At 38.3% G+C, this 21,401-nt stretch overlaps 1 protein-coding gene across 5 annotated transcripts in view; it reads left to right on the forward strand.

The window, feature by feature from the left end:
- Window positions 1–21,401, forward strand: part of Vps13b (vacuolar protein sorting 13 homolog B) — a 559,226-nt gene that overhangs the window by 344,302 nt on the left and 193,523 nt on the right. For all 5 annotated transcript variants that reach the window (XM_052747609.1, XM_052747613.1, XM_052747612.1 and 2 more), the window contains one exon: window positions 6,937–7,624. In XM_052747609.1, coding sequence (XP_052603569.1) covers window positions 6,937–7,624 — 688 coding nt within the window. The remainder of the gene's footprint in view (window positions 1–6,936; window positions 7,625–21,401) is intronic.

The following is a 21,401-nucleotide window of genomic DNA, read 5'->3' on the forward strand; positions in this document are numbered from 1 at the left end:
CTAAGTTCTGGACGTACTTCTGCTTGCCATATAGTGCCCATTAGACACAGAAATGGAAAGCAGTAATGCAAAGTGATACATTGGAATGAAAGCTGAATTTCCCTTCATTGTCTTCCATCAAAGCAGAATTTATTATAGTCCTTGACAATACTCAAGAGTTTGCTTTTCACACATTTCTTCATGTAAAATATTTGAACATGTTTTTATAGCATTTGTGTTCATCAAACTGGTGTGTGTGTGTGTGTGTTGATTTTGGTTTGGGTTTTGTGTGAAACAGAGTCTCATCTTCCATTCTGGCCTCACACTCATACTGTTCCTATCCCCGTCTTCTAGGTGTCAGGAATGCACTAATGTACCACCATACCTGGCTAGGGCTGCTTTCCAGTGGGATTGTTAAAATGCTGACACTACCTAAGAAGAAGCTTCAACCCATCTTATCTTTTCTATTCTAAAATACCACTGACAAGCATCTAATTAAAATAGGGAGCAATCGCTCTACTTCCTTCTTTGGTGTTGTCCCCTTACCAAGTGTGCTTTGAGTCCCGTCTCCTGAGCACCGTGAGTCTCAACAGCCCATGCTGGACTGGGAAACCTACCTATCTTGCTCCCTTGAGAAGAGGAGCTCGCTCCAGTCCTCTTCTCCGCTCCAGCTTTCAGACGGTGCTCGTTGTCTGTGTAGTGGATAGCTGTGAAGGATGGGAAGGCGCTTCAGTCGTCTCCGAAGTGAACTATCAGCATGACACGTTTTCCTCGCTATTGAAAGCCTTCTTATGTTGAAACCCACCGACAGTGAAACTGTAGAATTCCTGGGAGTTCAGTACCATCTGGTTGTGCTCCAGGCTTTAAAGCTGTTATCTCCACATAAAATTTCAGAGCCCTATACTATTTTCCTCACCAAACTATCCATTTTTAAGCCACAAATATTTTTCCATCTCTTTCAGATTTTATCTAAAAGTATATTTTAACAGTATTTTTAAAAGTTCTTAAACAATAACAATTTATCTTGATGGATAGCATGCTGTGTTTTTTCATTTTATTTTAATTAGCCATTGTGGAACCAAATTCCCTTTTGTTTTAGTCTTTGGAATATTGTTTAATTATTGTTATCATGCCAAATATCTTAAAGGTTATTTTACCAATACAGTTTCATTTAACGTAACCCATATGGAATCAATAGTCTAGTTTCCTAAAGTGAATGCTTGGAAAATCTTACATTCATATGTTAAGAGTACACATCCTTTCCTCATTAGTTGGAAAGTACGGGGATTTTGGCACAGGTTCTGTGTGGAAGCATTGTGCAGCTTTTATATGGATTTTGTTTTTAGCCTTTGATGACACTGTTTAGAATAGGAAGTATCTAATAAGTAAAGCATTTTGTCTCAAGTGCTGCCAGTGTGTTTAATATATGCCTGGAGGTCTGAAACATTATCTTCTTCACTACAGTAATATGCATTTAATTCTCTGAAAGCAGAAGGTCGAACTTTTAAAAGGGACGCAAAGTACATTTTCAAACAGAATAATTCAAAACATATGGAACAGGGGACCAGAGTTATGTACAGTTGGTTTTTATGGTTTAATCATGATCATGTTAATGCACACCAGTAGCTAATTAAAGAAAACTTTTATTGTCCATTTTAAATAAGTTAGGTAGAGAGTAGAAGAGCTGAGGTAACAGTGCCGCCCAGAGATACACAGTCCACTCCCCCGCTGCACACAGAGACTGCTGTTTTTGAAAACTTAGTCATGTTCAACAGTGCAAAGCAAAAGCTATCTTGAGACTAATTACACTGTGGACTTTTTGTTTCCCTCAGAGGAATGGTAAATTTGGTGATGCACAAGTTTAAGACCTAATACATACAATGAATCGTAAAGTGGTTCTTCACAGTGGGCCAGAACTTCCTCAGCTGAATAGGTAAATCTACAACGAGCTGGACAAACGGGTGGATTTCCAAACATGTCTCAATAGCCACCTTATCGTGGCGCTAAAATAATTTGGAAGTTTGGAAAAATGGAGGAAATCCAGGCTTTTAACTAGAGTTCTCATTTTAAGGAATAGTTTTCTAGTACTGAGAAATGTACCTCCTTTTCTTCCAAGGAGAGCCAGTCTTTTGTCTCCGGGTCACTGATTCGAAGTCCCTTCTGGTCAGTAGTGAGTAGAATGAGCTACTGTGCAAATTGTGTTCAGTAACCCGAGTGTCCTGCGTGGACAGCTGCCACTCTGCGCCTGCCAGGCTCAGCGACATGTACTGGAGCCTGACGCGCAACTCTCCATGTAGACTGGATGCCCACTTCCCTTCCCTTCCTACAGTCAACACTGTCCTAGGGGAGATGAGATTTTAAACATTTATCTGCAAATCAGAAGCAAATTCTGCGTGTATAAACACTGCAGCCTCGGGTATGAAATTGCAGCTGACTTTTCTGATTGAGACACAAAAATAGCTTATGAGGCATCAGTTCTTGGTTGGGGTTTGCCATGGAGCCCAACCTGCAGATTTACTTAAACTATATAAAACTTAGTTTATAAGGCCTCAAAATGTGGGCAATAATCCTGGATTACTTAAGTACTTATATTACTTTTTCGAATGTTATTTGAAATTTTGTGGTTGGCAATGTATTTGGAGGTCTATTTGAAAATCTTGACATAGTAACACAATGCTTTAAAATTAATCTTTTATCTTGAAAACAAGTGACTTAATTTTTACTTAGTTCCTAAATCAAGTCTATTTGTTCATGTGTTCCAAGAATATTAACAAGGTGTTCCTTCCCTTTTACTAACAAACTGCCAGCTTTCTCTTCAATGACCTATTGAGTACTCTCCTTTAGCCTCAGTTTGTTCAGCTATAAGATGGGAATAGCAATACTTTCTCCTCAAAAGATGATAGCACTTAGGAAATACAGTGTATATAATATGTAACAATATGTAGCAAACAATAAACACACTTGTTCACAATCTCTGAGCCATAATATAGGGTGGGAAGTTAAACAGCATGGAAGGGAGAGAGTTAATCTGCACCCACAAGGATTGTAGACGTTTTTATAAAGAAGGGGTTGTTTTAACTTACCCTGTATCAAGTACTTTATTCTTACATTCAGTACCTCACCTCATTCCGTGTTGTCTCAGCCTTGCATACCAGTGCTCCATTGTGAGAAGGAATCCATCCAGAGACTAAGAGGATTGCTCACACTGTGCTCAGTTCACAGTGTGGAGGATGCAGAGCCCCACAGGCTTCATGAATGAGTTCGTACTGAGAAGTCTTCCTACACATGTATTTGCATCTTAACAGTCCTTAATTCAGTCTGCTAGGTGATTTGTTTTCCTACTAGATAGGAAGATCAGTTATCACTGCACATTTGTGGATCTTCTTCAGTGTGTTGAGGATCTACTCCTACTTATGCAGTGGAAGAGAGCATATCATCTAGCGTTCTTCATCTGGTAAAAGCTACAGCTCTATAGCAGCTGCCCAGTTTAGGGAATAATTTCCTGTGTGCCAGATACATTATGAGATAGACTGCATCTCCAGATCTTCACACCTACTCTATGAGGCATAATTAACTCTATTTTATGCATATCCTTAGAGAGGTTTGCAATTTTGTCCAAAGTCCTATAATTAGAGAGTGTTGGGCTTGGTCTCAGATTTGTCTGACTCTAAAGCCCATATAGAGCTGTACATCACTCTCCCTTATCTATAACAGTACTCTGAGAAGTGTATGTACCATTAGACACTCTCATAGCTGTATGAATGTGGAGTATGAATGTATAGCAGGTCGGATGGTATAGCCTGCTGTATATGTAGTTTGAATGTATGTTTGTGTGTCTGTGTAATAGCCCATTGTTTTGGGGGCATGATTAACCAATATAAGAGAAAGTAATGCAATCAAGAAAAGTAGTAAATACAAGATGTAGAATGCTAGTGTGGGCACACGAGTATGTTGTTTACCATAAACCTTTTGTAAGCAGGAGCACACACTAAAATAAGGATACAAAATATAGCATAATAAAAACAGTGGCATAGTCACTTAATCAAGTATCGTATACTGTGCAGCACGATGTGTGTAATATATTGTACTTTCATGTGACTGACAGTACAGAAGGCTTCTTTATACTCATGTCACATAAATGTGACAGACCCATTGCATTAGCATACTCAAGACATCAAAGTGAAACAGCAACTTTTGAGTCCCATAATCTTGTGGGAACTCTGGTTTATATGCAGTCTACCATCTAACCATATTGTTCTAACACTATCTGGTATTAATGCCACAGAACATTTTAGCATATAATTTATGCTGTAGGAGAATTGTGTGAAGTACTAAGATCACCAAGAAGGAAAAGTTTTGATGGATGACTCTTTGCCAGCTGTGACCAGCACAGTGAGATGCTGTGGTAGAGTGACTTCAGAAAACATGGTGCCTCTAAAAGTAGGGATACATTGTTTTGTTTCAAATAATGTTTTTGTGTTTCTTGGTTCTGTAGAATCAAGATAAATGTTGTTGGAAAACCTTTCCATAAGTGTTTCCTCATTATCTTTCATTATTAGTTATTTAACACTTAACAATGAGTCTTTGGTAGTCAGTATAGATAACTGAGAAAATCCCTCCCAGAGTCCTGGGGAAGATGCTGCTTTGAGAAAGGAATCTACGTACACTATGCTCTTTTGTCCGTTCACTTTATTCCTTTATGACAAAACTCTGTACAGCTTCAGTTCTGTCCTGAGTCTCAGTTCCTCTTTGTACCTACATTTTTCTGTCCCCTGAAGGCCCTGGTAAATAACTAAGCCTTATGTTTTTTGTCTCATTTCCGTCCTCTTCTCCCTTGTCCTCCATCTATCCTTCCTGGCTCCTTACCCCTGGCCCTGGTAAACTCTACAAGAGATCTGCTTCACCTCTACAGAATCTGTATCCTCCCTTCTCTCTCTGCCTGTGGAATTCTGCTCCAGTCCTCACTGCATCTGGTTATGCAGAAAGCTCTATTGTCCTCAGTCAATCTCTCTGCCATGACCCTAGGCCTGAAGGAAGGGGATGATCTGAGCTTCATTTGCACAAGAAACAAAGCTATGTATCTACAGCCTGCTTGTCTCCTAGGCTGGGGGCAGGGGTTAGTTACCTAGAGGTTCAGCAGGTCTGAGAAGCTGAACTGTTTGCCCAATGGTCTATTACTATATGGGCCCACAAGAAATTCATAGTAAGGCACAGCTGAATATTAAAGCTGTATAACACCAAATATTCTGTGATAAATGGCTTCCCATTTGACAGACCCTTGGTTGGTCAAAGTATAGCTTTAATACACAGCTGAATCTCTATAATATATATTCTTGCGGCCCCCAAGAAGTCAGCTTACAATAATTTGTAGCATTTGACAAAATAGTTTTTAACCAGTAAAATTGGAATCTAAAAACTGATAAATAGCACTTAGTAGTTACACTGTGCTTTAGGAATATTTGTCTATCAGAAGTTGCCTTGAATCCTAGTGCAGTCCTTTTGGAAATACTCAGTAACTTAACAGATTTTTATGCTACTTACCTTGTAGTTTAACTTCTGGGAATTTGTCCTAAAAGTTCTTATCATTTCTTATAGACGCTTGTTGGCATGAATTAAAAGCTCAAATTTCTAATTGTTTAGGAATTGTTGAAAAAAATTACTCCTAACATTAAATTGAATGCTGTGCAGCTTTTTACAGATTCTTTTAAAGTGGTACTCATGAAGCTAAGGCAGGAGGAGAGAGAGACTGTGTGACTGTGTGTATGTGTTGGGGCCAGCGTGGCTCCACAAGTGGGCTACATAGCAAGACCCTGCCACAGAAACAAAGTAACTTACAAGGATAATACCTTGTCTAGAAATGGGTTTCAAATTTGTCTCTTCAATATGAAGTCTGAGTAGCAGAAAGAAAAAAACTGAATATGTTAAATAATATGGTTGATGTTACTTGCTAATGCAGTGGGAATAGGGAAGGTTTATTTTCTTTTTCTTATTTTATGGATTCCCCATGTTTATATGGATTAGTCTGTATCACTTCAAAGAGTAGCAAATGAAATGCCCAATGCCCAGTAGATAGTCAGAGGATCTCAGAAGAAGCTGAAGGTCTCAGAGGAATTCTACCCATCTGCTGCCACCAACCTGTCCTTTCTTCTCCACAGGGAGTCATTAATGGAAGACATTAGGGAAAAGCTACTTCCAGAGGCTTTCCTTACTGAATTATTGACTCACCTTTACTTCCTCCCAAATTCTGTTGTAGGAAAACAAAAAATTAACATCTTTTTAAATGTCATGCATTTATTTTAATTTGATGATCTTTGCTCTTCAGAGTCTGAGCTTCTTATATTTTCCCCCTTTTTTACTGCTCAAAATCCTATAAACTAGTTTTGTAATAAGGATGAAAAACACAGTACAACCTGCAGCCAGGTGGAACCTGTATTCACTAACAATAACCCTGATTGGTGGCTGGAATCTTTTATTATATTATTTGGGGGATTATTGTAAGACTACCAAAGTAATTATTTGGGGTAACATTTTTAAAGGCTGATTTGTTGTATTAATATAAAGTGAGAAATAGGGACCCTCAGAAGTACATTTGAATGCACACTTGATATTCGTTCTCAAGAATTTGAGATGGTGTCAGGCATCTTGGCTGTTGGGAGACTGAGGCATGAGGACTGCTGCAAATTTCAGGCTGGCCTAGGCCAAGGAGCAAGGAGCAAGAACCTTTTCAAAAAAAAAAAAAAAAAAAAAAAGAAGAAAAGAAAGAAAGAAAGATTCCCCTTGGATTATGAAGTGATTTAGGGGTGGGGTAGACTTTCATGTAGTTTTTGTGGTTGTTATGGCTTTAAGTTATACTAAATTCCTTTTATGTTCCTTTAAACAGCATGTTTAAGTAACATTATTCATATAGTGACACTTTATGCATAACTACCTGACATATCTGCTTGTTTTTTCTTAAAGATCTGTAAACAAGAACAGAAGAAAATGGATACATTTGATGGAGGCATAGCTGAAACTTCTTCCCGATACAGTGGTGCTCAGGACAGTGGAATTGGCAGTGACAGTGTTAAAATCCGAATTGTACAAATAGAGCAGTACAGTGGTGCCAGTCAGCACCGAATTGCCCGCCCCTCACACCAATCATCAATTGTGAAAAATCTCAATTTCATTCCCTTCGACATATTTATTACTGCAAGTAGGATCTCACTAATGACCTATTCCTCGGTGGCCTTACCCAAGTTCAAATCACCGGAACAGAAGGAAGATGGGAAAACAGGCAAGAATTCCTTAAACCTGCCAGAAGTTGATTCTGATGTAGCTCAGCCTAACCAGGCATGCATTTCCATGGTGACTGTTGAAGATCTCTTAAGCAGTAGCAATTCTTTTTCTTCAGGGAAAAAAATAAGGGTTCTCTCTCTTGAAAGCCTCCATGCGTCCACACGGTCATCTGCTAGACAAACACTTGGCAGCACTGTTGTCCGGCAGCCTGGCCGAAGAGGGACCGGTGACTTCGAGCTCCATCCATTTCTCTACTTAATTGTATCCCAGCCTTCCTTGCTTCTGAGTTGTCATCACAGGAAACAGAGAGTGGAAATATCCATCTTTGATGCTATGCTTAAGGGGGTAGCCTCTGACTACAAATGTACAGGTAAGAGCCTTGATATATCCTCGAGTGTAGTTATTTTATTTCCTGTTTCAAGATTGACCAAACAAAAACAGCTGACAGATCAGACATGTTTTCTCTTCTCTGCAGAATATGGCAAATACATGTCTGCAACTGAATTGAGTGTAAGAAAATGTTGGGAAAATGTAGCAACATTTAACATTAGTATTCTCATTGTGCCTCCGAATATTTCATCTTTTTCCTCAGTAAGCTCTTTCTTGGCTGTAGATATACTGTCTAGTGTTTGGGAATCATAGCTATTTTTACTGGTAATGGCCCTTAGGTAGGCGATCCAAATTAGTACAGTTGTTTTAAAAAAAGAATAATAAAAAGTCACAGCCCCTACCATGCCTTTCTTACAAACAGAGAGCATCTTATATTATAACCATATAGAACTTCTGAAATTTGTTGAGACTAGGAACGAGAGCTGTTCAGAGTTAAGATGTATGAACATTAAATAATAAGATCCAGTGAAAATGGAACCAGAGTGTGAGAGACCCTGGAGATTTAGCAGCAAACACTGGAGAGTAGCTATGAATGTGATTCAAGACTTGAAGAGGAACCTAGCAAGCACATGATAGTTTGGCATGTTGCTGTCACACCAAATGGATAGAAGTCAGCAGTGAGACATTTGGAGAGCTGATCTGATCTGAAACTCAGGCTGTTAATTCTTCTCATTAGAGAGAGCCATTGAATTAACTATTTTCTTGTTGATACAACAAACGCAACTTCAGGAAATGGAGGGTTTTCTGGCTCATGGTTTGAGGGTATACATACAGTCATTCCATCATGGCAACAACAGCATGGTAGCACAGATATGAGATGGCACTCACATTGTGTTCACAAAGCACAGGAGATGGATACTGGTATTCCATCTACTTTCTCCCTTCCTCCTCCTTATTCTTTTTCCCTTCTTATTTTTGAAATCCCACTCTAGTCCTTGGGGTGGTACCTCTCCTATTTAAGGAGGATCATCCCTTCTCAGTTAAATCTCTGGGAAATCCTCACAGTAACACCCAGAGGTGTGTCTCCCAGGTGACTCCAAATCCATTCCAGTTGACAACAAAGATTAAATATCACAACCATTTTACATAGCACATTACTGGAAAACAGGCAGCAAGGTCATGAAGACTCAGACCAAGGGTGTGGAACCCAAGGCTCTTGCCAAAACTGCTTCCTGGTCTCTCCTGTAATCCTCTGTAATAGTATCAAGCTGGCAGCTCATACTAGGCTTCTAAAGGCTTGCTGCTCCCTGTAAAGAACTGTTAATCCACTGGCAGTTTAAATCAGCCATGTTGAGTATTTATTTATACCATAGATATTGGGAAATGCTATCAAGCAGCTCTACTATTGTGAGAACCATTTGTTAACATTAACTGGCAACTACTGTCTTCTTTCTTCAAACATTCTCGTCACTGAGAGCCTGTGATGTAATAGGTACTTCAAGGCACTAGAGATCTTGCAGGTGCTGTGTTAGCAGAACTTCTGTTATTATCTGAGGATTTCTACCTACCTAACTGATGCCTCTTTATGGTTCGGCTTAGCATTGGTTGGAACTTGGCACAGATTAGAAGAGTAAATCTTAATTCCCATCACCTCCTTAAAGTCACTTAGCTACAATTTCTTATGTAGTTAGGGGTCTTCAGCGGCTCTGCTAAGAGGTAATTGGAAAGACAGGGAAGAATGGGGGCGGGGAGGAGCTGATAGGAACATCTATAGCCTCTTCCCAAGCTCTTGCATTGTAGATATACCGAAATCACAGATCACTCTCTTTGCTTACTTCAAGCTCAACCTATTGGTATGCTCTGTGTGTGTGTGTGTGTGTGTGTGTGTGTGTGTGTGTGTGTGTGTACACATATATGAGGCAAGCAAATAGTCCATAGTAATGAGTGGGAACTGCCAATGATGGGTTTCACTTTTCCAAATATTTAGAAGTAGGTTCAACTCAATCTATTTTATTAGTATACTTCTAAATAATATGTCTGTGTCTTTTTGTCTAAATTTGTATTCAACAAGGTCATAAAGAGCTCAAAGCAAAGACACTCATTTGGATGATAATATCTTCTTAGAATAAAAGAATAAGGAAAGATTTAGGTATTTCTTTCATGAGTTGGGAATTGGTGTAGAACCCAATTACAGCAGATGAAGCTAGAGGAAAGGTCATGGCCCTGCCTGGGTTTAAGTGGAGTCACCTTCTGAAGAAAGTCTACTGTAGCTAGAGTTTTCCTGCCTGGCCCACAGTCAGGACAAATCTCTCTCACCTGCCAGTCCCACAGCTGCTCAGACCCAACCAAGTAAACACAGAGACTTATATTAGTTACAAACTGTATGGCCGTGGCAGGCATCTTGCTAACTTTTCTTACAGCTTAAATTAATCCATTTCCATTAATCTATACCTTGCCACGTGGCTCGTGGCTTACCGGCATCTTCACATGCTGCTTCTCATTGTGGTGGCTGGCAGTGTCTCTCTGACTCAGCCTTCCACTTCCCAGCTCTATTCTCCTCCTTGTCCCGCCTACACTTCCTGCCTAGCCAATGGCCAATCAGTGTTTTATTTATTGACCAATCAGAGCAACACATTTGCCATACAGAACATCCCACAGCAATCTACTGAGGAATATTCTATAGGTGCCTTCCTCGGGCATCTCGTTAGACCCTTGCATAGAGCAATTCTTGATTATAACCAAGTATTACCTGTATAGTATGTACTTTACATGGTCATGTTTCTTAAAAGTTAGCTTAGTGCTTTGAGGAAATGTGGTAGAAAACCAAAACTGTAAGTAGTTAAGATATAATGACTTAAATAAATAAATAAATAAATAAATAAATAAATAAATAAATAACTAGACTGTAACTGTCACTGAGTACTCCACCAAGAATTGTCCTGCTTTAATACATTCTCTTATTTCACCCTAATAATAACTCTGTGAGGATGTCATGTTTCGTATTACAGATGGAGAAACTAAGAAATAAAGCTTAGAGAAGTAATTGCCCAAAGTCAGAGCTGTAGTGGGAACAGCTACAACTGCAAACCCAAGATTAGTCACTTTTCTGCAGCTAGACTGTCTGCCTCTGGGTGCCCTGAGGAGAGAGCTGTGAAGCCATTGTCTCCTTCAGACTTCCCTCTCTATACAGGTTGTACAAATGGTTCCCTCTCCAAGTTTTAACTGGTGAATTTGTCTATTAAATGTGTCCAATGATGTGACTATTTAATATAGCCTGTCTTCACAATGTGACAAACCTGACTTCGCATTCTGGTGCTATTATGGGATGTAGAATTGTCTGATAGGGCAGTTGTGATGAAGAGAGATAATTTACAAATAATTCTAAGGCACTAATGCTAATAATTCCTAGCATTAAGTCTAGTAAGTAGGAGGCCCTAATAAATGTTTATTATTACTGCTTTCATCATTGTTATATGACAGAAAGAGTACTAAGCTAGAAAACAGAAAATTGGACTTTTAGTATCCACCCTGCCATGAGTTGGCAGCTCTCTTATCGACACTTCGCTTCCTTGTGTTTCTGTTACCTTATCTACTAAATAAGATGTCAACAAGGACAACTCATTCCAGGTCTATAGCTTCGTCATTCTGTAATCTAGAATTCATCTCCCCACCATTACTTTTTCAAAACGGTGATCTGTAATTAATCCATACTGCTTTAGCTGAAAGCCAAAGATATTAGGTTAAAATCTGGAGGCAAGCCTCATACCAGTTTAATACTGCTGTTGACTTTTGAAGATATGAATTTTCCTTGGTACACGAAAATGCACTGATTAGTTTTCTCAGGGTTTTAAATAATTTTTATTAAATATTAATGAAATTGTCATTTAAAACTACATGTTGGAAAGTTCTTTTCAATTGGTCGTCCACTTGGGTGAACTGATCAACTCCTGTTATCAATTTAGTCACCAAAACAGAATTTATGTAGTACTTTTCCATGCCACCAAAAGAAACCTGTTCCATGTACATTAGTCTGTGGCAGTCCTAACATAGTAATTTTACACATAGAAAAGTGTGCGTGGCTATTGTGTTAAAGTTCATAGGATGGAAGGAGGGAAGAGTGAGCTGCAAGTGGCCAGCTCTGTATTTGAGTTCTAAAGTCCAAAGTCCTTGTTATCTGAGTTGAAAGAATAAAATGGATTGTCAAAATGAAGCTAACCTTCCAAGAAAGTTTAAGAGAAAATTCAAAACCAGCAGAAGTTAAAAATCAAGGAAGAGGGGCTGGAGAGATGGCTCAGCGGTTAAGAGCACTGACAGCTCTTCCAGAGGTCCTGAGTTCAATTCCCAGCAACCACATGGTGGCTCACAACCACCTAATGAGATCTGGCGCCCTCTTCTGGTCATACATGCTGTATACATAAAAAATAAATCTTTAAAAAAAAAAAAAAAAAAAAAAAAATCAAGGAAGAAACAGGTTGTGTCTTTCTACATTGTTCATATTTTGGGGACATTTAAATGAATATTTTACTAAAGTAACAGCCCGGCGATGGGGAATTTAGCATGTATGTATGTGCAGGCTGGTTTGGTCAACTTAATACAAACCTACACATTTCTGGGAAGAGTGAACCTTGGTTGGGGAATTATTTCCACCAGACAGACAGACCTTTGGGCATGTCTCTGGGGCATTTTCTTGTTTGCTAATTGATCCAGGAGCCTGTCCCACTGAGGTGCTTCCCTCAGTGAGCAGGTAGGCCTTGGCTATATAAGGAAGGTAGCTAAACAATCCTGTAAGTAGTATTCTCTGTGGTCTCTGCTTCACTTCCTGCCTTGGTTTCCCTCAATTATGGACAGTAACCTGTAACCCTTTCCTTCCCAAGTTGCTTTGGTCATGGTGTTTATCACAGCAACAGAAAGCTAACTAGAGCAATATGCTTCTCAATGGCTTTATTAAATCAATGTTTTGAACATACCTGCAGTTCTTAAGGAGATATTGTTTGGGTTTGGAAGGTCATTTTTATATTTAGTTAGTTTTCAACTAAAAAAAATTTATTTTAAAAAATTGACACAATGTTACTTGTAATTGTTTATTGATTTCCATGAAAGTCATAGCCATTACTGCATTTGCTCATGTATATCATATATATATATATATATATATATATATATATATATATATATAATGTATATCTTTTATATGAGGATCCTGTGGAGCAAATGTAAATAAAGAATTTTGTTTCACTCTTTTAAAGGCCCTGTTATGTTTAGAGGATAATATTTAAGAAGAGAAAAATAATTGTTTTATTTAAGAAAATGTGATGTTTAGTTTTTTGTCAACCTGACACAAGCTTGGATTTTCTGGGAAGAGCGAACCTCAATTGAGAAAATTCCTCCATCAGATTGACCTGTAGGCAAGTCTGTGGGGCATTTTATTGATTAGTGATTGAGGGGTGAAGGCTTAGCCCACCATGGTGCCAGCCCTGAGCAGATGGTCTTCCTGGTATAAGAAAGCATTGCAGTAAACAGCACTCCCAACATGGTCTCTGCTTTCTCCTGCCTTTGAGTTCCTGTCCTGGGGTTCCATCAGGATAGATTGGAAGCTGGAAGCTGAAATCAACTCTTTCCTTCCCAGGTGGCTTTGGGTCATAGTTGTTTATCAGAACAACAGAGAGGCGAACTGGTATAAAACAAAATTACCATTGTCAAAGATTTTATTTAACTCATGATGTGACATCTAATTCATTTTATTCATTCATTTGTGTTACAAAAAGGGAAAAAAATCCATGCCAGGGTCCTAGTCATCTTAGACAACAGGAGTCTAGAGTTCAAACTGTTACAGCATTAAGTGATGGTCCTTCACATCACTCCTTGTTAAAGTGTGGCTCTGGTGCTCTAGGGAGGTGGAGGTCTAATGTTAGCTTATGAAGGATTCATTCTGATAACATATTAAGGGCATCATAATGAAGATTTTGAATGCAAACACTAAAACTCTGTTGAACATTTTTAGAATGTGCTGTTATATCTCAAAATAATTCTGTTAAATATATCAGTGTAGTTTTTGAAACTATCTTTCTTCCTGTTTATTTAGTCAGCTCCACTTAATGCTGTAGGACCTCTTACCCCTTTTTGTGTGCTTTCACTCTGTCCTCAGACCATCTTTAGGGCAGTCACTCATTCATTCATTTTGAACTCCTGCCATTTATGAAACAAATGCAGATGCTTGAAAACCTGTAATAAGGGAAACCTAGTTTCTGCCTTCAAGCATCTCACTTTAATAACTGTGCTGAGAATTCCTGATAAAGATTTAGGGAATGTAGGTCTTCGTGGAATGAGGTATGTTAGGAGGCATTGAATGATGGACTTGTGCTTCTCAAGAGACACTTCAGAAAGCTACATCAGACAGCCTGAACACAGAGGACTGCTCTAATTCTGTTAGTGGTAGATTCAGCTTTCATTCTGCCCTCCATGAGTTCTAATGAGAAGTCTGTGGTTAGTGCAATCACAGTTTCTAAATCCATAATTCGTTGTTTTTCTTTAACTGTTCTCATGACCGTGTTTCTTCTCTATGCTAGTTATCATGTGTTTGAACTTGAATTGTTTGAATTTATCCATTTTTAGGTTTGGTGAGCTTCTTGATTCTGTAAATTGGGTTTTTGGTTTGTTTCTATTAAATGTGAGGTCTTGGAGACATCATTTATTCAAATTTGTTTACACTACTCTGTCTGGCTTCTGGTGCTCAGGGTATCTTCTGGTTCTGTCCCACAGAGCTCTGCAGACTTTCTCATCCCACCTTGACCCGTGTGATCATATGGTTTTTATTGACTATTTCATTTTTTGTTTCCTTGTTGGAAACTTGTGTTATTTCTACCCATTTCAGGTATGTGTGCATTGGCCTTATCAAGTGTGAGTGTAATATTGACTTACACTCTTAAATACCTTTGTCGCTGCCATCATAGCACAGACATCATCCTCTCCATGTGCTCTCTCTCTCTCTCTCTCTCTCTCTCTCTCTCTCTCTCTCTCTCTCTCTCTCACGCACGCACGCACGCTGTCAGCACAAAGCCAAGAGAGGAAAGAGAAAGGATACAAGGTTCCCTTTCCCAGTTCCTGAGACCATAGGGACCTTAGTTCCCAGAGTATCTATTGCTGTTTTCGTGGTCTGCTTCCCGTTGCTGTGCACACAGCTCAGGGCTCACTCTCAAATCAAAGTTGTAAGAAGAGAGAACAAAAACAAAGACAAAACAAATGCAGAGACTCATTGCTGAATGAGTCATATCTGTAAGCTTGGCACCTCTTCCCAATTTGTGGTGTTCTTACTTTTCAGAGTGCGCGCGCGCGCGTGTGTATGTGTGTGTGTGTGTGTGTGTGTGTGTGTGTGTGTGTGTGTTTAAATTAGTAACAGGATATGAGTTAGGTGGAAATGAACTTATTCCGTTATGGCTGGTACTAGAAATTTTGCAGTTTTAAAATAATAATTTCCAGTCCAGTAGCTAGGGCCTGGTGTTCTGAAAAATTTACTATGTGTTTTCCTGTAGAAGTCATATTTTACTGTCTAAATCTGTGAGCATGGGTCATTGGAGTAGATGGTAATGATAATTACTACTCCCAAGAAATTGTCAGTATTAACCCAAATTTTATCCATGTCACCACTAAGCTAGCTCCTGCCCAAATATGTGGAGGTAACAGTGATGTTCCCTTTGGGGTTCCTTAGTGATTTGTTTTCATACACCATTTAGAAAAGGAAATGCTGTGAAATTGTCTTTGTTGTCAGTCCACAGGATATGTGAAATATATATTTGCCCACACATATGTATATGTATTTTATATATTTATACATAATATATTATATGTTTATATATGTATTTCTGAGACAGGGTCTGGGGATGGAGCCCAAGCTTACCTGCAGCTTGCCCTCTCCTGCTGCAACCTCTCAAGAGCTTGGAATCAGCTATAGACCACAATACCTGGCATACATTTACTTCTTATATGTATGTATACATGAATTATAAATTTTGTAGATTCTAACCAGAATATGGGGCAAGTAAAATCTACTACTCAGCTACATCTAATTTATAAACTTAAAGTGTGATAAAAATTGTAGCAGTTCTTATCTTAACCATATTATTTTGTAAAGTGTAATTTCCAATCTGCATAACTTAGTGATCCCAAATTATACTAGTTATATCATTAAGTATATGCAATACTATATTTTTATTTCCTTATTCTAAAAACTGGAAGTTTATACTTAAAGACTAGCTTATCAACTTGAGTTCATTTTTGACAGTTAATAATCAATTACAAATGATTTTCAATATAGTCCAAGTAAATAATACATCTGTAAGTCAACAAATTTTTATATATTAAAGTATTATGTCAACAGCCCTTTTCATGCCCTGCCCACCTGGAGCAACCTCTAGCAGAAATGAGCTCTCTGCCAATACCTTTATATGTAACAGCTGTAGTATTGACAATTTTCATTTAAATAAAGATGTATGTAGTTGTTTTCAACATAATCATATTAGTTGTGTTTATAAATATTTTAAATAGTATTTGTTTTGTTTAAGTAATGAAGTCCAGGTTATAAATGGCCTCCTAACTTGACAGTGTGGCCTAAGGCAGCTTCAGACGTCATTTTCCTGATTTGTTTGACGATTTTGTGTGTTTTTAGTTTGTTTGTTTGCTTTTGAAGAAATGACTGTGCCATCTGGTCATTTGTGAACAAGTTCAGCCATTCTAAGGGAATTAACCAACCCCATATTTCCTTAGTACACAGTCAGTCCAGGATCTTACTTCTCAGGCCAAATGAAAACAATTCCTTTGCCCACTCAGAACTTCTATACTGATAATAACTTTTTGAATATCAGATAGATTAAAATAAAAAATTTAAAGTTTATCGGAAAGTATCATACTAAGAAAAAGCAAGTCATAACACACTTTGTTGGATGCTAACATCAAAGACACGGTGTATGTAACACTGGATATTTTTCTGTATTTTCAAATACTGTAGATATGAGGTAAGGTCCACTAAGGAGTCAGACAATGAGTGGAACCCAATAAGAGTTCTAGATTTAGAGATTATCAGTATTGAGTTCTAATTTCAGCTCTGTGTTTTTATAGCTCTGTATGGCTGTAAGCAAGTTAATCGTAATCTTTCTAAGCTTTAGTTTCACTATCTGTAACATGGGGATGATACTGGTAGCAGCTTCTTGGGGCTGTCAGGAGGAACAGACAATGTATATTTGCTATTCTTAGTTCATTGTGTGGCATAGAATTTAATAAATGTTAATGTTATTGCGATTGCTTTTATTATTTTGTGTTACTACCTTTAAGTCTATTTAAAATAGTGATTGTAATGGGCTAAAAAAAAGTCATCTGTCTCAGTGTCATTAAAGCTATTGTGCAACATGAAATGTTTCAATTACATCAGTTGGCTGGATCACCCTTTCAAATAGGACTGAAGAACATGTGCCAAGGACATTTGAGTAAACCAACAGTTGAAAAATCGTAAACTAGTTTCTTACACCTCATAAATCATATCTTGATTTCATTGAGTCATTATGGCTTTTTGAAAAGGACTGAATTACATGTGTCTTTAGAATATAAGGTTGTTAATGTCCCTGGAAAGGCTTAGAATTAATCTGTGACTTTAATGTCATAAGGATCACAACTTGAACATTTATCTGAAAATTTAGCTTCTGGGAAGATTTCTTGCTGGTCTGTAACATGAAGTGAAACTTCTTCACACCCTTAGGCAAATAAGTAGATTGCTTAAATGCATCGCTCAGGGAGAAAGGTAATGAGAAGTATGTGAGAAATGACCTAATCATTGTGGAGGATTAATAATATATGATGAAATACATTGGAAAGAAAATCACAAGACTTGACTTTTTATCTTAGTTCTGCTGCCCAGTTTCTTTCATGCAGCAACTAAATTTTTGATGATATAAATTCCTTTATAAAAGTGATGCAGCACTATCTGCTCTGTATACTTTTGTACATTTTAATGTTGCAGAACTCTTTGTTTAGAAAACAGATGTTTACAGTTAGAATTAAGTTCATCTTCCTTGGACGTATGAGTACTTTTTATTAAATAGGAGAGCAAGTACCTGTGTTAAGTTGCACTAAATTTTAATCAAATGTTATTGTAGAACTGAATTGTATTGCAAAATAAATTAATAAAAAAAAAAAAAAGGAAGGAGAACGGAAAAAAAAAAAAGAAGTTTTATGCAGAATTTTGATTTTTCTCATTTTGAGAAATTTGTGGAAGTGGCAAAGTAGAACTAACTGAATAAATATTTGAAGTTTCAAGGCCATGAAAAAAAAATATTTGAAACTTGTGCTATAATTTAACATGAAAACAACCAAATAGGAAAGATTTAGAATATCAAAGAAAGCCGGGCAGTGGTGGCGCACGCCTTTAATCCCAGCACTCGGGAGGCAGAGCCAGGCGGATCTCTGTGAGTTCGAGGCCACCCTGGGCTACCAAGTGAGTTCCAGGAAAGGCACAAATCTACACAGAGAAACCCTGTCTCGAAAAACCAAAAAAAAAAAAAAAAAAGAATATCAAAGAAAGAGCAAAATAAAACAAAATATAAAGTCAAAAGAAATGCATTGAATTGTTATTGCACACGTTACCCTCTGGTTACCATCATGAAGTAGCAATACTAACTTCTGTCCAGCAAGGTGAGGAAGACTTATTTCCAAAAGTAAGAACCAAGGACACTTTAATCCATTCCTTTCTCATTGCTGTAGGATACAGAACAGCAGAGCATGGCAAAAGAGCACTTACATATCTGTGCAGATGCCTGGGCAACAAAATGAGCTGCCGCTCACCTGGAATCCAGTACAGTTCAGAATTGAAGTCCTGGTTATTTTCTGTCCAGCACTGAATTATTAGAACATATTCTTTACCTCAGTTCCTTCACAATTTAATTTTCAGGTATTATAGGACCTCATAGACTACATTTGATTCTGTGGCTTTTTAACAAAGAAAGGCTAGCTATTTAAACTATAAATCATAAAACAAATACAGAAAAGCTTACATATTATATATTTGTTTTCCTTTTCCACGTCCAGTGGTCAGATGCCTGGCCTTTCATTGCAGGGACCTGCACTCCATGCATTGTGCACGGGAAAGCCAGGTGCAGCTGTGGCCTCACACTGCTCTCTCTCCCGTGGCGTTCACCATCTTCAGTTTCACAGACACTGATCCAGTGTGTAGGCCATCCACAATGCTTCCCAGTAAATTATCGACAAGCTCTGTCATCAATAAAGATTCCTTTTTTATGATTTGGTTTTATGTGTATTGGGTGTTTTGCCTTCATGTATGTGTATGTGCCGCATGCATGTCTGGTGCTCATGGTGACTAGGAAAGGGTACCAGATTTTTCTGGAACTGGAGTTACAGACAGTTATGAGGCCCCATATGGATGATGGAAACCACCCAGCTTCCCTGAACATCAAGGGTTTGTACCTACTGAGCGGTCTCTTCAGCCACAGTTGCATCCATTCTTGACTGGGCTTAAAAGGACTTAGCTAAAAGATGGCCTTTTCTCAAGTATTTAGAGAAATATGGTAGCTATGGGGTCCCCAAGTCCTCAAGGAAGGAATCTTTTAAGTGTACTACAATTACTGTGACATCTACGGTACTTTATCATGCTGCGCTGTGGCTCTCTGTGAAACTTCATCAAAAAAAAAAAAAAAAGCCAGTGGAATTTTACCATACTCAGTGACTTATTTGTGATTCATAGTGGGGTCTTGTTTCAGTATCGTTTTTGCATCCAGTTCAAAAAATTGAAAGCTGGCTGCTCTGGCTTGAAGATTGTGTACTTCCTTGGTTCATATGTAGGTCATATCCTTCTAATGGATGAAAAAGAGTGTATGAGTAGAATTTTGATAATCATTAGAAGTGAAATAAAAGGAAATTGTCAGGTCTGTAATATTTAATAGGGATGTAAAATGTATTGATTATTTGAAGCCTTGGTGATTCGTTTTATTTTTATATAAAGCAGCTTTTTTTATATGTTACAACTGGTGACCAAATTTTCTTATTATTTTTACCTTTTTTATTATATCCCTCTTATTTTAGATTGGAGATAAAGAAAATTAAACTAGATGGAATAGACAATAAAAGGTATACCATACACATTGTGGTAGTTTGAATGGCCTCCATAGGCTAATATATTTGAATGCTTAGTCATCAGGGGTGGCATTATTTAAAAAGGATTAGGAGATATGGCCTTGTCGGTGGAAGTGTGTCAGTGGTGGGGGTGGACTTTGAGGTTTCAAAAGCCCTAGCCAGGCCCAGACTGTGTGTGTGTGTGTGTGTGTGTGTGTGTGTGTGTGTGTGTGTGTGTGTGTGTCTGTCTGTCTGTCTGCCTGCTTGTCTGTCTATCTGTCTATCTATCTATCTGTCTATTTATCTATCTATCTATCTATCTATCTGTCTCTATCTCTCTGTATGTGGATCAGGGACTACTACTCTCAGCTACTACTCCGGTGCCTGCCTTTATGACATCATGTTCCCTGCCATGATTAAAATGGACTAAACCTCTAAAACTATTATGTGCTTTTTTTTTTAAAGAGTTTCCTTCATCATGGTGTCCCTTCACAGTAATAGAGCAGTGACCAAGACAGATGTTGGTATTGCTATGACAGGCCTCACCATGCTGTTGTTGTGGGAATATAGAAGACTTTGAGACTGTGGACTAGAAAAACAGTTGAACACTTTAAGTGAGGCTGCTGGGCCATCCTAATAGGAGCATAAAATAGGAGAACAGCAACAGTAATGCTTAATTAAATAAAACCAGCAACAAAGCCATGGTTTCACTTTTCCACATATAAGCACTAATGTACTCTTTTTCCCTGGATTAGGTGGCAGAGTACCTTGAGGAACTTAGTTTTTTAGTGTCTTGTAACTTAAATATAATAACACCAATCTGCAACACTTATCTACTGATATTATCATCAGTTGCTATGGGGTGGGGAACACAGATATCTGCTCACACGCACGCGCGCGCGCGCGCGCACACACACACACACACACACACACACACACTTTATAAAAAAATAGAACAGAAATGCTTTTGGCAATTACAATCCTGTGTCTGAATCTCGTCACATGGCATTAGCTGATATTGTAACCACCTTCTTCAACTACTCATTATATATTTCCTCTATCCTCAACAAGTGCTTCAACCTGGAGAGACTAACCATAAACTCATTCCTGAAATGTCTGAGCTCTTTGTCATCCTGCCTGTATTAGGTTATTGCACTTTCTCATTGACCTTAATGACAAAACTTAATAATACCAAGAGATACCCCAAAGGATCTCCTACATTCATAATCTTCGATAACTCTGTTGAGAAGGAGCAGTCCAGTTTACCTCTAGTGGTCTGAATCATCCACCACTCTAAACACTATAACTCTCTCTTACATCTCTACTGATGACTCAAGGACATCAGTAGCCCAAAGTGGCTGTGGTCTAACCTACCAGTTCAATGGAATGTGTGCAGTGGTCCCCTTATAGAAGCACATCCCCCTCGTCTGTAGGCCAGTGGAGCAGAAGGTCATAAGAGCATGAACCAGTTTTTTCTAGTGGGTCAGTAGAGTTGATGGGGAGTGATTTCTACCCATTGATTCCTGGACCAGTGAGTCCTGGCTGTAGGAAAAGTATTATCATACATTAGATACTGGTTTAAATCATATGCTGACTTTTGAAGAACTCTGAATGAGCCCTACAAGCTTTGGACACCTAATTTGGCATGATAACTGTGTTTTTAAAAGGCCATCCCACCATTCTATTAAGGCAGCTGCTTTGGGATG

This window comes from Peromyscus californicus, unplaced genomic scaffold (genome assembly GCF_007827085.1).
Source record: "Peromyscus californicus insignis strain IS unplaced genomic scaffold, ASM782708v3 Scaffold_20__1_contigs__length_68692818, whole genome shotgun sequence".
Lineage (NCBI taxonomy): Eukaryota > Metazoa > Chordata > Mammalia > Rodentia > Cricetidae > Peromyscus > Peromyscus californicus.